This window comes from Mastigoproctus giganteus, chromosome 10 (assembly GCF_048544385.1).
Source record: "Mastigoproctus giganteus isolate SK-2022 chromosome 10, ASM4854438v1, whole genome shotgun sequence".
Classification (NCBI taxonomy): Eukaryota; Metazoa; Arthropoda; class Arachnida; order Uropygi; family Thelyphonidae; genus Mastigoproctus; species Mastigoproctus giganteus.
In genome coordinates this window covers 5,875,705-5,892,455 of record NC_143584.1, presented here as the reverse complement: position 1 = coordinate 5,892,455, position 16,751 = coordinate 5,875,705, and the positions used below count along the sequence as shown (strand labels likewise).

At 39.5% G+C, this 16,751-nt stretch overlaps 1 protein-coding gene across 5 annotated transcripts in view; it reads right to left on the bottom strand.

Annotated features, from left to right (window-relative positions):
• LOC150078647 (thiamine-triphosphatase-like) overlaps window positions 1–16,751 on the bottom strand; it is a 287,872-nt gene that overhangs the window by 116,544 nt on the left and 154,577 nt on the right. For all 5 annotated transcript variants that reach the window (XM_090383916.1, XM_090383915.1, XM_090383918.1 and 2 more), the window contains one exon: window positions 12,142–12,267. In XM_090383916.1, coding sequence (XP_090240042.1) covers window positions 12,142–12,256 — 115 coding nt within the window. In that variant the 5' untranslated portion in view covers window positions 12,257–12,267. The remainder of the gene's footprint in view (window positions 1–12,141; window positions 12,268–16,751) is intronic.

The following is a 16,751-nucleotide window of genomic DNA, read 5'->3' as shown; positions in this document are numbered from 1 at the left end:
ATGACATTTCAGCTGATTTGTTTGGTTAAGCACGAGGCTTAATCATTGGAGATAGTTTTCGAGGTTTGAAGTGATTATAAGGGCTTCCTAATTGGCCTTTGCTGCATCTGCTAGAGTGTTGGAGGAGATAAAGAACTTCAAACTGTCGCCATACGAAGTCATAGGCACTGAGAAAGGATTCTGTGGCGGCTAAAAGCATGCTGGTTTCAGCCACCCTGTAGAATTCTCGGAGAATGAGTATGGCAAAAGTAACGATACACTGGTTCACAACCAATATGCTGTATAATAGGTTATAGGTGTTGCCAGGCAGAAAGGCATACTGAAAAATCTTTAGTCGTGACCGTCTTCTTAGTACATACAAGAAACTATTCTGGAAACCACGGGGAAGTTCTCGGCAAAATCTAGACGCATTTTTCATTTTTGCACACATCTCGAATCTCTTTTTAATTTGGAAGTTGCCAAATCACTGCAGCCATCTTTCGTTCATTCACTCACTGTGCAATATTTTCCACGCAGTTCCACAGCTGCGATAGAAAAATGTTCTCATTTAAATTCTACGCAGTGTCCACGTACACTTGATCTCACGTGCCGATAGTGTGCGTTCATGTGGCAGAGGTTCTCCTACCCGCACTATTGCTAACCTACTGAAATGTATGTTCCAATTTAAATGCGTTTATTCGGATCCAAATCAATGAGTGTAATGTATTCTTTGGATAGCAAACACTGGGCACGAAGATAAAGAGAACATCAAAGGCACCACCGAACTGGAATTGAAAACGAGTGTGTGACGAGAGAGCTATAGCTAAGTCTCGACCCGAATAAATTCGTTTCGCGTGAGTACTTTAGCTAACTGATATAATTCTGAACACGCACGGGGATTAAAGATGACACCACAGCTAAGCGATATGGGTGCGCGGTCAGCTGGTTCTCTGGTCAGCAGAGAAATGGGTATTCAACTAACCTTCCAGAGGAGGAATGAAATGAATCAAAGAATGAAAAGCAAAGGGAATGAAAGAGTGGTGCTGCGTGCCGTACAGTAGTGAGTGTTGGGAGGGGAAAAATGAGTTATATGAAAATTAGGCTTTGACCAGGCTGGACAGATAAATTAACATATTCGTCAGCCATTTCAGATCTGTGAATGGCTACCGAAATCAATCGATATTGTGTGGGTTGTATCCGGTGGTCTAACTGAACAAAGGATCGTAACAGATTTATTGCAGATATTACAGTAAAGACCGGAAATCCGTTACTATCAGTTCTTACTAGCAAAAACAAGAAGTTCATAACACATTAAAAAAATATATATAGTTTTTACTAGTAAGAATTAGAAATGACTGCTGGTAAAAATCCGAATCCCATATTGTAACTCCCAGTATTTACTGACATGTTTAACTGACATCTCGAAGGAAACTAGTTTTTTCTAAAAATGTTAGCAAATATACTAGTAGTTATACTTTATTCGGCTAGATCTGCCCATCATTTTCTGTCGCATGGATCCATGGGTAAGCGTCATGTTCTAAAGTTTAACCTTCCCCTCGATTACATTTCGTGTTCTTGTGGTTTCTGTTAACTGACATTTCGAAGGAAACTAGTTTTTTCTAAAAATGTTAGCAAATATACTAGTAGTTATACTTTATTCGGCTTTTTACCAGCTCAGTGTTTTCTAGTTTTTACTAGTAAAACCTAGTTTGTCGAATGCATTAGGAGCTTCTTGGTTTGACTAGTAAGAACTGGTAGTAAGGGATTTCGGGTGTTTACTAGAACATAGACAAGAAACAAAAACCGGCTTTAACCAAATATATTAAAACAGCCTACTTGTGAGAACATTGAGACGGAATCTGTTGCAGCCTTGGCATTCTGTCATTCCAGGAACCACCAGGACCATTTGAACGTAGCGAAACACGCGGTTGCAGATAATAAAAGTATCAATAGAAATATGATTCAGATTTCTCACTGTTATAAGTACTGTAATTGTAGATGTTGGCAGAGATCCGGATTTCTATTCTGTTAAGGAATTAATTAAATTGTCATTATACCTAAAATTGTTCAGTGGATATTCTGGATGGGCATGGGCGGAAGAATGTATATTTTCCCTCCTCACTGCGTATGGGTTAATGAATGTGAACCATAAAAGATAGAGTATAGTGTACCTTTTTAATTTCCACCTTTATAATATATACTATATATTTTTGCCATAATCGACTCCCAGAATAAATTCAGAGCATCCATATTTTTGCAAAGGCGGCATCGTTTAAATTATTTCTTATATTGTGAATGCCTTCACAACGAGGCCATGATATTGCACTACTTCGAATAAGTAACGCCTCACCAAAAGGAGAAGGCTGTTGTTACTAAGCAGAACATAAAAAACATGTGGCGCACAAAAGACTGTGAGAACCAGAGCATTCGACAGATGGGGGGGGGGGGAGAAAACCAGTAAAATGCATTCATTGTTCTATAAATAGTGTAAATAAATAATAAATAGCAACGGTCATCTTTCTGGAGCATTAGTTTCCATACCGGGGAAATTGTTGTTGTTCTTATTGGGTTTAGGAGTACCGGTGACTCTGGACATATTGTTCCTTGTATATTCCTTGTACGCAGCAACAATTCCGTTTGCTGCGTGGCTAACTCAGCTACATTGTGAAAAAGACCCATAAAAATTCCTTCCTCATCGACGGGATTCGAACTCAGGTCTTTTCCAAACGGTGTGAGGAGGATGGAGATCCTACCAACGTTAAGCCCACGAGGGCTTAACGGAGGAATACAATAACCCCATTACAGTTCATGTTGGGTCTAGATGTCAAAATATGAAAAGTCTCAAGCCAGGATCGTTAAGTTCGTTTGTTCTAGGTATATCTGGAACAAACTTGACACCTTCGAACAGCTGCTCTTGTCTCATAGTGCGGATGTAATATGCCTATTAGAGAAGTGGATCGACTTCAACCAAGAGCCAATGATATGCGCATGCGGGTTGGACACTCGACGTTTTACAGATGGTAGAGTTGTCCTATTCATAAACCATGCCAAGTCAGTAATTTCCCATTCTGTGAAGTCTTGATTATTACAGTGAAATACAAATTCCGAACAGAACTTGTAATAATCGACATTTCACCAGCACAAGACTCCCCAACAATCATGAAGTCTCGAATTGGATAATCAGCAGATTGCACATATACTTCTGCTAGACAATCTGTCCCCAAATCCTGGATAATGCGTTGCAAAGTTAAAGGTTAATTTGAGAAATAATTGTTCTTTTACACGTGTATGAAACAGGACATTTGCGAAATGAGTTAGCTTTGTTGATCTGCAAAATTAACTGATTTCACAGAGGAACAATGCGCTGTTTCCGTATATATAGTGCCAGATCTTCCAGTAATGGCTATAATTCTTAGGAAACCAATTTAAACTTTTGAGAACCAAGTCAATATGGACCTCAAATTGATTTAATTCATCTCCGCCCATTTCAGTAAGTACACTGCATACCACGTAAACGGTTTGGCCACAATTAAATCTGTATACCAGTTCAGTTCATAAATCCTGAGAGTGAAGGCAATTGAATGGTCTTATGGATAGTCCTTTTCACTATATCAGAAGTCCCAGGACGGCTTTCAGTCTCCTTTACTGGTTTTGAATTTTTTCAATATATCTTTGATAACTGCTTTTAATCAGAGCTCTACTGTTCCTCCTTGAATTCGTTTATCTTTGTAGAAGTATTTCGCTTTTATTTTAGTAATGCTTCGTTTATTTATTTATTTTTTTTTTGTTATTTTCCGATACAGAAACCAAACGGAGTATTCATTAGTTTTTTTTTTTTTTTTTTTGTGTGGTTTGGAAATTTGCAGATAGTCATCCAATGCATATTGGACATTAAGATAAGTTAGACACTTCAAAATTGTCAGCCCCGAAAGTTAGACTATTTAAACTCCCTTGTGGCCCTCTGAGTTGTTACAGTCATCGTTCTACCATACTGAGTGGAACAGATCATCGTTCTACCACACTGAGTGGAACAGATCTAAGTTCGAATCCATCAATGACGCGAGAATTATTATGGAGTTCTTTTCACAACGCTGTTGAGTTGATTGGTCTCAGGCGAGAGTTCATGTTTTTATTTTTTTTCTTTCTCTCTCTCTTTCTCTCTCAGAGACTCGAGGTTTTAGCAAACCTCGAGTTTTCTAAAAAAGATAGAGAAAAACGCAAATCTTGTGCTTTCCTTTTAATTCTTGCATAATTTCCTCTTCCCATCCAATCCATCATTCCAATTCTCCTTCTCCCAACCGTTCTCTTCCCATACACCTTTCCTTCTATCACTTTCCTCTTCTCAAAACATGTCCTATAAAGTTCTTTTGTTTTCTTAGTTCTTTATTCTCCTACTTTCCTCAAAATCTCATTAATCACTCATTTCACCCTTTATTTTCTCCTCCACACTCACATCACGAAAGTTTCTAGCCATCTGGTCTCCTCCCGTCCCAGAATCTTTATAAAAAGGAAGGAATGACCAAAATATAAAATAACTGTTGGACATCTACTTTTAAATGGTACTGTGAATAATTTCCTCTTCTAAAGTTGTCGATAATTACATTCTGTGAATAATACTGTAAATGATTCGCACTTCTGTAAATATTGTAAACATGATTTGTAAATATTGCATTGTAACAATTTCCATTCTTGCATTTTTGTACACCCTTCTAGCCGGTCAGCTGTGTATAAGGGGTGAAAGCATTCACTTGCTATAATGATAAACGGATTTAATAATAATAATCCATGTCTTTGAGCCATAAAGTACAACAGTCCATATTAATGTTTTCACCATTTGCTTTCTTAATTCCTTCTTGAAACTTCTTCTCAATAGTTCTTTTCTATTACTAAATGCCTCTTTGCCCATTGCAAATCTTGTTTTTATTTCCTCCAGGCTTTTCCCATTTTCTGCCATTACGCTTCCTAAGTATCTGTATTTGTCCACCTGTTCCAATCTTATTCCATCTAACGTTACATTGATTATTCTTCCTGGCCACTTTGAAATTAACATCTTTTTTTCTTGCTGTTAATCTTCATATTGTACTCCTTTACTTTGCTTTTCAAGATATCCCAGGAGCTCTGTAATTCCTCCTCATTATTAGCAATCAACAATGGTAATTGTAATATTCTAAAATATTTAAATTTGTAACTCTTTTTTATTTTTCTCTTCCCCCAAAAGCTTTATCTGATGACGGATGTCAGTAAGATACCCGAAACGTCACCTTAATGTATAGTAATGTAGGCCTAATAAACTATATTATTAATTTTCACTTGTAAGATTTTAATGCAAATTAGTATTCCTTGTACTGTATCTTGGGAACTCCTATGACCTTACATGGCCGACCTGGAGCATAAACAGAAAATTAATTTTTTTTACTAAAGGCGAGCGTAGCAATGAAGTTCACTAATTTCAAATTCACTGTCAAAATCCTGTTGTGATCCCGCAGAGGGGTTCTTTCACGGCAAACTGCAACTATTCGCTTTATCTGTATTCCTCGTTCGCCTCGGTAGCGGAAACATCGGGAAGTGGTGCCCTCTCGTGGCGACCTTGGTGACGTTCGGCCGAACAAAGGGCATACACACAGACGATAAATTACTCGAAGGTGTAAAGGTATCGAGCCGTGGCCACAGCTCCCGGCGGCCACCCACAGCCTCACGCGTCAGCCAGCTGATCGGATCTAAGTTAAACAGAAACCATCAACGGAAAACAAGAATAGCTCATCACGAGCCGCAGTTATTACGGGCTACAAACGCATCTACGATTGGCTATGATATGTGTGGGAGGGTCGAATCACATCTCCGGGGGGGACCGAGGGGGTAATTACTGCCGGAGATCTCGTGTCCATAATTTTCTTTGTCTCCCAGCCATGGCTTCGACCCCCGCCGAATTCGAATCTCTCGGAATTTTTCCTTCCTTAATTGCTACCTTAGCCGTTGGGTCACGACTGAGTGGCGGATACCTGTTGGGAGAAGGGCCGGCGAGAAACAAAAAAAAGGAACTCTCATTACTTCTCAATGGGGACTTAATCACACAGCGAGAGTCTGGCAAGTCGGAGAAAAATTCCCACTGGATCCCTAATTACCGCCTGTTGGTTGAAGGGGGTGAAGCTCCACATCAGTCGCCGCAATACATAACAATTAAAACGTGGCGCGCGGCTCGCTGATTCCGTGTGTGTGCTCTTCGTTCTCGAGCAGTGTTATCTGACTGCTATCCATTAATTACAGAGCGCATAGCCAGTACGAGGCCGGTGATTTCTGCGGTACGTCAACTTGTTTGTTTTAATTTTGGTTAATTGCTGAGTTTAATACAAATGAGGGCCTTTCTGGGAACGGAGAGACTTCTTATACTTCTCTGTTCCCCAAGTTATCCCCACCCCCCAAATTCCCGATGACGTCTGACAATAAGGTAAACTTTAGGAGCTAATTGTTATGTATCCTCTGTCTCAATTTCACTCCTCCCCACTGCTTTACGACGACCCCAAAAAATTATTAACAGCCAGAAGGTAACGAAGCTTATTTTTATCATCGTTGAAAAAGTTGGGCGCTTCCAAAAGGAAAATAAAACTTTAATAAGAGCTACAACGAATGTGATCTCAGATCAATCAATCGAACAGAAGCCAATATCTCTAGCTGCTATCTAATTGTTCCCAAAGTGCTTTTTTCTTTCTTTCTTTTTTTTCCCCATTACTGACTTGATCTCTGAAAGCGATACAAAACACAAGAAGTTTTTGAGGATTATAAGGACAAGCAACTCATCCTTGGCACACACACACCACTACTGTGGTGGTGCGCTCGACATTACTCATTCACCATCATTACTTTATGGCTCCATTTTAAACGATCTCCTTCTCTTCTTACAGTCTACGCGCAGTATAATTATTTTTAATCTTTTGAATTGCATATAATATTTACGCGAACTAACCCGGGGTTACATCACTAGACAGCGAAATTCCTTATAATCGGTATCACGTGCTGATATGATGAAAAGTCTTGTAATGATCATAGATACACTTTTCCTTTTTTCAAAAAGTGTGTTGATTCATAAATGATGTTGACCTTTTCTGGTATTTGAGTATCTCTGTGTCACCTTTGCATTTTCTTTCTGGACTGACCCCTTTTTCTTCCATTTTATCACAATTTATCGTACCACGCTGTGTGCCAATAACTGACTCAATTATAATAATTATTATTTCGACTTTTACCTTTTTAATACATTTTATTATTGAACTCTATCTTTGTATGGTTATCGGGCAGTTTCATTTTTGAATTGGATATTATTTTTCGGCGCATCAGTACATTAAATAAATATATTAAATGTTAATATTTAATCCTCAGTGAAACACTGAGAGAGACTGGAGACAAACCAGAGTTGAGATTACTCTAGGCCATCCTATCCACTTATATTAAATATAGTTGTGTATTATTGATAATACATGTTCCAAAATGTTTTCTAATGCCCGCGTGGGTAGCACAGTTGGTAGGACCGCCGTCCTCCCCACACCGGGTGGAAAGGACTTGAGTTTGAGTCCCGTCGATGACGTGAGGAATTTTTATGGGCTTGTTTCACAACGTGCCAAAATTAGTCGGTCTCAGGCGAGGGTAGTATGGTTTTTTCCTCTCCCAGAAACTCTGCTTTTTCGTCCAGCAGACAGAAAATTGACCACAGCACATACTCAACTCACAGAAAATATAAACAGAGCAACATGGCCTTAGTTGCTGATGCTTCTACAACAATAACCACCAACTGTATTTAGCGTGGGCTCAGACTATGGTAAACTTAAACGCGTGTACTACTGTATGTTATTTGATCAGCCTTATGTCCTGTTAATGATAAATGGCTGGAAGTGAAGAGAAGAAAAACTTCGAATGGATAACATTCAGGGAGTACAGTCACATACTGAGGAGCAATATCCCAATTTGTCTGAAACGTAAAATAATGAACCAATGTATACTCCCCACCACGACTTATGGAAGTTAAACTTGGGCACTCGCCGAAAGAATGGAAGAGAAGCTGAAAACATGCGAATGGAACGAATTATATTAGGAATCAGACTATTAGATCAGAAAAGAAACACATGGCAACAAACGCAAATAAAGGACATTCTTATCAAAACTAAAGAACTGAAGTGGACTTGGGCAGGACACATGGCTCGAAGACGTGATGACAGATGGACTAAGAAAATAACAGAATGGTACCCAAGAGGAGCTAAAAGAAAACCTATAAGACAACAACGAAGATGGACAAATGAAATTCACGAGTTCATGGGTAGTAAATGGATGGCCATTGTACAAAACAGAAAACAGATGAAGGCCTCTCCAGCAACTGGAAAGTTGCTGGAGAGGCCTTCATCCTGCAGTGGATTGAAAATGGCTGATGATAATGTTCTGTTTCCTCAAAAGAATTTTTGGTACTCGTAACGGAAGGAGAAATTTTCGTATCTCCGTATTTACAAAAAAAAAAAAAAAAGTAATAAATAAATAAATAAGAACGATACATTCCATACTACAAAGAACAGCAAAAGGGAAACCAGAACGTCAGTTTGGCAAAGAACAAAAAGCGCTTCTTTACGGTTTCAAAGATATTTTCATGGCACTAATTATGCTTCGCAGCTGCACAAAGCATGACGCTCGGAAGTTTTTAACATCTTGTTTTTAACGTGCGTCGTCATCGGCCAAATTCTATAATCAAAATACGCACCTTGTGTGAATGAACTCGTTTTTGGATAGCGTGAGGTTGGTAGCGTGTCTTACTTTAATTCAGAGTATATTCCCTCATGCTGTTGTCACAGGTAGCTATTTCAATAATTAACTATTGATTTCCCACACACAAAAAAGTCAACTACCGCTCACCAACCCTTTCTTTCTGCCACTTCCGTCTCCCTTGATCGCAACTTAGCATTCAATACGTATTTTATCACTAAAATGAGGCAAAAAATATATATAAACGACCCCTTTTTTGATCGTGTTACCTGAGTTTCATGATAAGGATTACCTTCACTAAAGGATTAGCCTGTCCTATTTATTTCCCAACTGACTAACGGTGGGGGTGGGCCTCTGATATATACTGAAAGGACAGAATTCATGGGATAACTAGTTCCTGGGCAACAACGCTGTCACACCTCTTGCTAGTGGACGAACCCACTGCTTGGCAGGTATATAGGTACACTGCAATTCGATGTCAGTATGGATAAACGTAGTGAGCTAATCGACTTTGAAAGAGGGATGATAGTGGGTGCCCGACGCATGGGTCACGCTATCGCGGCGGTGGTACAGAAATTATACTATCCCCGTTCGACAGTATCAAGTGTATCGGGAATACGCCATTTCTGAATAACATCTTACCGTGGTCAGCGCTGGGGCGGATAAAGGTCGTGGATGAACATGGCCATCTGTCTCGCATTGTTTCAACCAACCGGAGAGCGACAGTGGCACAAATCACCGCCGACTTCAACGAGGGAGGTGACAAAAACGTCCCCACCAAGACCATCAGCTGCAATAGGTTATGGGAACCGTCGACCCACCAGAGTCCCATTGCTAACACCACGACACAGGACTCTACGCCTCAAATGGGCGAAAGAACATTGGCAGGCACTGGACCTTGGATGATTGGAGACGGGTGTCCTGGTCCAGTGAGTCCCGTTTCCAGTTATTTTGAGGGGACGGGAGGGTGCGTATCTGGCGGAAACCGCAAAGCTATGCATCCGACATGTCAACAAGGAACTGTTCAGGTAGGTAGATGGTCGGTAATGGTCTCGGGCGTGTTCAACTGGCACACGTAGTGTGCCAGTTGAACGTCTAGACGCCACTCTGAATGGTCCAGGTTACGTTTCCCCTTGCAGACCATCTGCATACCGTCATAGTCATCGTGCACCCACAGGGTAATGGACTCCTCCAGCAGGACAATGCGCCTCCACACGGAGCCGTGGTGACTAAAATATGGTTGGAAGAGCATTCCGCAGATTTTGCCACCATGGAATGGCCTCCCCGTTCACCGGACATGAATCCTAGGGGCATCTTAGGGATGCTGTGGAAAGGTCTGTTCGAGCTTTGGCTCCTCCACCCAGGAATGCGACGGGATTATGGACAATGGTGCAGCAAGTATGGATGAAAGTACCCGTGGAACGCTTTCGTGAACTAGTGGACTCAATAACGGCCGTGTGACTGCAGTTATCAGGGCGAAAAGTTGGCCTACTTGTTACTAGGTAGGTGTCCCATGATTTCTGTCCACTCAGTGTATATACAGTGTGTTTCTTAATGTGTGGACCGTATTTTCAGGATCGATTCAGGTCTTGGAAACATTGAAAAATGTTCATATAAACACGTGCCCTGAACAGTTACGGAGCTAAGAATTTCTAGAATTTTCCAGAAAGGTGTAGAAGACTTAAATGTTGTAGAACATTGTAGAAGATTCTAGAATATTCTTAAAAAAAATTGGAGTTTTGTTTCAATATTATAGAAGATCGTAGATGATTCTAGTGTTTTGCATCAATAATACAAATTGAGGAGTAAGAGCTGTAACTAATAAAATGAAACACCCGTCATTCAGAAAAAGCATTTGGTGTAAGTTTTATTTTTCGTGATAAACATGGCAAGAAATGCTGTTGTTGTTGTTGTTGTTCTTGGGTTTTAGGAGCATTCGAAACCAGCTAATGTTAGGAGCTAAGGTTTTAGGACGAAAAACCAGCTAATGCTCCTAAAAGTCCTTTCGTCCATTAGCTGGTTATTTCGTCCAGCAAGCTGGACGAAAAGCCATAGTTTCCGGGAGAAAAAAACCATGCTGCCCTCGCCCGAAGCCGACCAACTCAGTCGCGTTGTGAAACTGGCCCATAAAAATTCTTCATGTCATCGACGGGACTCGAACCCAGGCCTTATCCACTCGACGTGGGGAAGCCGGCGATTCTACCAACTGTGCTACCTAGGAAGGCATGGCAAGAAATACGGAACTGAGTGTTGAAAAAAGAAGTACTGCTATAACTCTATAAAGAAAGTTATTCCAAGAAATATTGGCAAAAAAACTAGGTGTTTCATTAAAAAGAGTACAAATTACCATTCGACGATTCAAGGTGACTGCCAGTTTAAAGGACAAACCACAATAAAAACGACCGAGCGTAACAACGGAAGCACAACAGCTTTTATGGTTTCATCTAGAGTCTAGACTGTCAAGTCCGTGAAGTCTGTCCATCTTCAAAAAATTTATGGGAAACCTTGCAGATCGTTTGAAATAACGTTAGTCAAATCGGCGGAATGCCACATCCGTGTAAGACAGTTATAAAATCTTGTGGAGGATATTTTGATGAAAAATCAGTATAGTTATTAATATTAATGATTTCAATATTTTTTGCTGTAATTTTTTCAATGCTTAATAAAAATATTAAAATACTTCATATTAAACCTTACACTGTCATAGCTAATTTCAAAAAAATAAATAATAATAAAATAAAGAAAACAGCTATCATACGCTGTGATTCCAAACTTTTAGGCGAGAGTGTACAGGCGCTTACAACTTATGTTGCATGTGTTATAAAGGACAGTTTGTCTGTTTTGTGGGGTATGGGATGCAGTCATTTTCAAACATCACGGAGACGTCTCTAAATAATTCAATAGGATAAAAAAACAAAACAAAAGGAATTTAAGATAACAAAGCGCATCCTTTAAATATTTATATTAACATGCTTAAAGTCTCCACCTTTTCTCTATAAATAAACTCTCCAATGTGTTAAGTGTAAAAACTTAGAAACCAGCTCTTCAAACTTGAACCTGCAAGGTATGAAAGCGGTAATGCCGCACCCATGGAAGTGACTCTACACTGAACCCATTCATTATACTCAACTTATTCGAGCAGTGGAGTGTTTGCGCATTAGGCTGCGATGAAATTCTGTACGATTTCCTCCTGTGTCAGAATCATCCACACCCTCCCCAACAGGTTCCTTCCAAAACCCCCCAAAGGAATGAAGTATTCACCACACCTACATTACTTGTGAAAGCGAGGGAAAGATAATTAGGTCCGATACTAAGTGAGACCATAAACAGAGCTGACAAATGGCTGCCAGACTGCTGTATGTACTTAGTGTTCGCATTATAACGCCATTAGCTGCTACACAGAGCAAAAACAGGACAACTTACCTGGCAGACAGGTGTCTGTTCTGACGATGGAATGGCTCGTTACAAATGGCCACCTCTGTTTGCTGGAATAACGGCAACCTCCACCACTCTGAAGTAGTCTTGTCAGGGGTCGCATCGCTGCGTGACCTAGGGTAACACAACAAATGTCGGTTGTTAATTTCTGCTTGTTAACCAAAAACAGGCTTGTTAACCCAAAGATATAATTATGAATAAGCTCCAGTTAAGGGATATGTTCGTTAGAAGAAATATGAACAACCACAATACTTAAACCACAGTGGCGTGTTTCCAGGTGCGTGTACACAATGGGATTTTAACGAAGTAAGATTTAAGTTTTACCTTCTTGTGACCGGAATTCATTCTTTTGAGAATCATGAATTTCTGTAAAAGCTGGCGTATTGTTTATTAGCGTGGGCAGGAAATGCGTGGGTGATATCACAGTGTGCAAAGAGGGTATAATATATCCAAGATTTCGAATAGACAGCAATCGCGTATCCCAGGGGGCGAGGGACAAATATAAATATGAGCCATCAAGTTTGGGCCACTACTACTCACGAGCCAGTGTTCACTGCATGGGTGGAGAATACGCTCTACCATGGTTAGATACAATCAGCAATTTCCGAAAAGCCTGCTGTTGTAGGTTTTTATGAGCATCAGCGACTAAGTCCATATTGCTCCGTACATGTTGTCTGTAAATTGCATATGTTCTGAGGTAGGTTGATTTTGTGTTTGCTGGACGAAAAACCCGAGTATCCGGGAGAAAAAACCATGCTATTTTCGGCTAAAACCGATTAACTTAGGCACGTTGGAAAAAAGGCCCATAAAAATTCCTGAGGTCATTGACGGGACTCGAACTCAGGTCTTTTCCACCCAGTGTGAGGAGGTAGACGGCGATCCTACCAACTGTGCTACCCACGAGGACTTTCCGAAAAGAGGAGAAGATATATGGGTATAATCAAATCAGTTTTATGAACCATAAAACTGATTTGCATTTCTTCGTGGGGAGAAGTTTCGCAAAAGAAGGATAGTCAATAGATGAAAAAGTTCAAAGACGATTGGATAGTCACTTTTCGGCGATGTTGAAGGTATGAATGAGATTTGGAAGAGGCGGAGGGAGTAGATGCAGAAAAAGTCTTCTTTCTTGCACCATTTAGTATAATACTAACACTAATGCTTATAATAGTAATTATAAGAATGAAGCGCTAAATTCTAAAATCGGACATCACCGATCCACATATCTCTTCTCTTTGGGTATCGATAACAAGCTTAACAAAACAATCAGTCGGAGAAAGAAAATACAGGAAATTTTAAATAAAAGTAATTTTCTTGTAACCCTTTTAACCAATATAACTATTTATAATTGGTTGGATGGGTTATGTTCAATAAACATAACCCATCCCACCGATAAAAACAAATATGAGTGTACCTGTTTTTATCGGTGAGTAGTTCAGTAAACAAAAACGAGCATGAATGGCAAGTTTGGAATCTATTACACATTATCAAATCGTTATTGAATATACAGATTAATCATTTAAATAGCTGGATGGGCAGCGCCACGGTACAACCACTGAAGTTACGGAGATCTGGCCGTAGATGGTAGGAAAGTTTATGTCCAAGAATACTCTGACAGAGTTGCAAAGTGGTTTTAACTGCAAATGTTTCGTGAGCTGCATTTGCAGTTAAAATGCAAGATTTGAAGACTGCGCAACGTTTTGTTTGACGTGGTATGAGTGCTATAGAGACGCTGAGAAAAATATCAGCGGTTTACAGAGATAAGTGTTTGAAAACTTCAATTTTTTAAGTAGCACAGGCGTATTAAAGAAGGTCGAGAATCTGTGGCTAATGACTCGCTGGCTGGAAAGCCGAGGGCTCCCACCACTCCAGAGAAATGCTAACATGGTTTGAGAAACGCGGCAAAGAATTTATTAGTTGCATAGTGACTGAGAAATAGATCAATCATTATGAGCACGTAACTTAAAGCCAGAGATGTTAAAACTTACAACTGTGTGAGCGTATTCTTGGACATATATTCTCCTGCCATCTGCTGACAGTTCGCAAAAACTTGAGTGGCTGTACGGTGGCGCTGCAATTCATCGAATTAAATGATCAACCTGTGTATGTTTGTTCGCGATACTGGCCTCCAATTCTGCATCTACAAAGATAAATCATGTATTAATCGAAAAGACACAACCAGGAATCGAGTTTATGATGAACTGAAGAGAAAGAAACACTTACTGATAATAAGTTTTTCTTCCTAAAAGTCGTAATTTTTCAGAGAACAAAAGCGAAAGGATTAAATGAAGAGGAAAAAACTTCGGTGTTTCACATTCAACCGTGTATGGGCAGTGGTTAACGGCAGAACGCATTCTAGTAAGTGAAGATATTGGTGAATTATAGAGTCCCGTGGACAATATCTGTGGAAAAGCCAAGCAGAAGAAATTGGAGCTTTATATGATAAGGAGTGGACGAATAAGTAGGAATCGGGGTTATTGATTAATCTGCGTCATTGAATAAAATACCAGATAGTGACTTACCCACAAACAGAATGAACTTTTCCAAGAAAAATAATTCAAATATATCTGCAAAGAAATTTCTTTCTGTAAAACTGCAAGAGGGAGCCACGATCTGTGTGGGAGAAAGACCTTCCTGACCAAGAGGATTTACAGACCGGTGGGAGAGGTGAAGTTAGATATAGCTATATAAAATTTCTTAGCTAATTTCATGCAATATGAAATTAATTTCAACAAGAAAAGCAGTTTAAAAAAAATCACTATTATTCCAGTTGTCAAAAAAAAAAAAAAAAAACCTTGGTAACGTTGCAGTTCTAGAATTTTAAATTTCTATAGGACTGCCAAGATAAACCTGTGGAGAATTCGGTAAATATTTATAAAATCTGTACAAGAAATATTTGCATGTAACATGTGCTTTTCCAATAATACAAATTATCTTTCCGCTGGATGTCTTGGACCGTGGTCCACTGAAACAGTTCCACAGATTTTTCAAACAGATGTTGGTAAAATTTGTAGAAACGACAGCATTTCTATCCATTTTTTTATTTTTTAAAAATAAACAAATCTCTATTTTCTACCTCCTACTTCTTGAACCAGAGTACTGAAGGATGACACGAATAAAACAAAATTAATGTAATTTACGAACTCATCTATGATGTTAGCAACTGAGTTGAACGGTCGATCAAATACTGAATAACTGATCAGAGTCCAGTCCCAGAAGAGAACGATGGTTGGCGTCACTCCATATGTGAGTGGACAAATGCTTTGTTCAGCGTTTTCTATATTCGACTACCGCTGAATAAACAGAGAATCCAAATTTCGAATGAAAATAACGTTATAAATATTTTGAGAAGGATTCCAGTTGAAAAAAGAATCGGTGGATATGAAAAGATCATAGTCAGTTATAATGGAAACAGTCAGACAAAAAAAAAAAAAAAAGAAAAAAGCCCAACCTCGGCGTGCCAGTCATAAAGCTGCCAGCACACCAAGACGTACTCATCAAGTGCGGACAAGCAGCCTATTACCACTCGTAGACCAAACTGATCAGCACCGGTTACCATAGCAACACTATAAACATGGTCAATGTTTGATGATACATGGCAGTGTAGCTAGTGAAGCCGTAATTTTTCGCTGGACGTCGTCTTTAGAGAATTTGGGGAAAACGAAGGGGAAGGAGGCCCCGATTCCTACTGGTGGTTTACAAATTTGAAATCAATAGCCACACGTGCTGGAGAGCCGATGGAGATAGTCGTCTACTCATAAGCAGAAATGGACTTTTCCAAGAGAAATAAATAACTCTGGAAGACCCGAAAAGAAATCTTGTTTGGGAAAGTTCAATCATCTACGTTACAGCCAGGAGCGATCATTTTTATGCTGTTCTATAATGTGTTCTTAGCTCTAAATCACCCGATGTCCCTAGGATAGAACGGTCACCGCAAACTCCATTAAATATTTTCGGAGGCCACAGATTAGTTTTGAAATAGTTCATATATAACGCCAAGTTCCCCCCCCCCTTTTTTTTACCCTTCTTCCTTTTTTATTCCGCAAACGTTTAAAGACTTAATGTTTAAATTCTGGCAGATGCGACAGTATAATAAAAATAACAGAGGTGCGGGGAACTGAACGTATACGTTTGATTTTTTTTTTTTTTTTTTAAATTTCGCCGCGAAATATGAATTCGTTTATACCAGACAAGACACTGGTAACACAACAAATCAAAAATTAAGGTGGTTCAAATGAAAACTGTTTTAATTGAACAATGAGCAAAACAGAGTTAGTTATCTTCAGTGTAGTCTTCATTCTACCCAAGGAAAGTATTCCCATAGAGAATTCTTTCGGTAAGTTAATGCACTGCCGTCTTCGTCTCTTCAGCTAATGAGAAGTGACGTCCTCCAAGTACCTCTTTTCAGTGGCGTGAAAAGGTGAAAATCACTTGGCACCTTCAGATGGAGTACAGGGCGAGGAGGTACTAACGAACTTGCTTCCGAATGATGGCTTATTGAAATTCGTGTTTTCATTTTTTGCTATTATATTATTTATTTTGTCACGTGGGGAAAGTTTTCTGTTCTTCGGAATTCTGTTTATGGGAATTCATGAAACTTT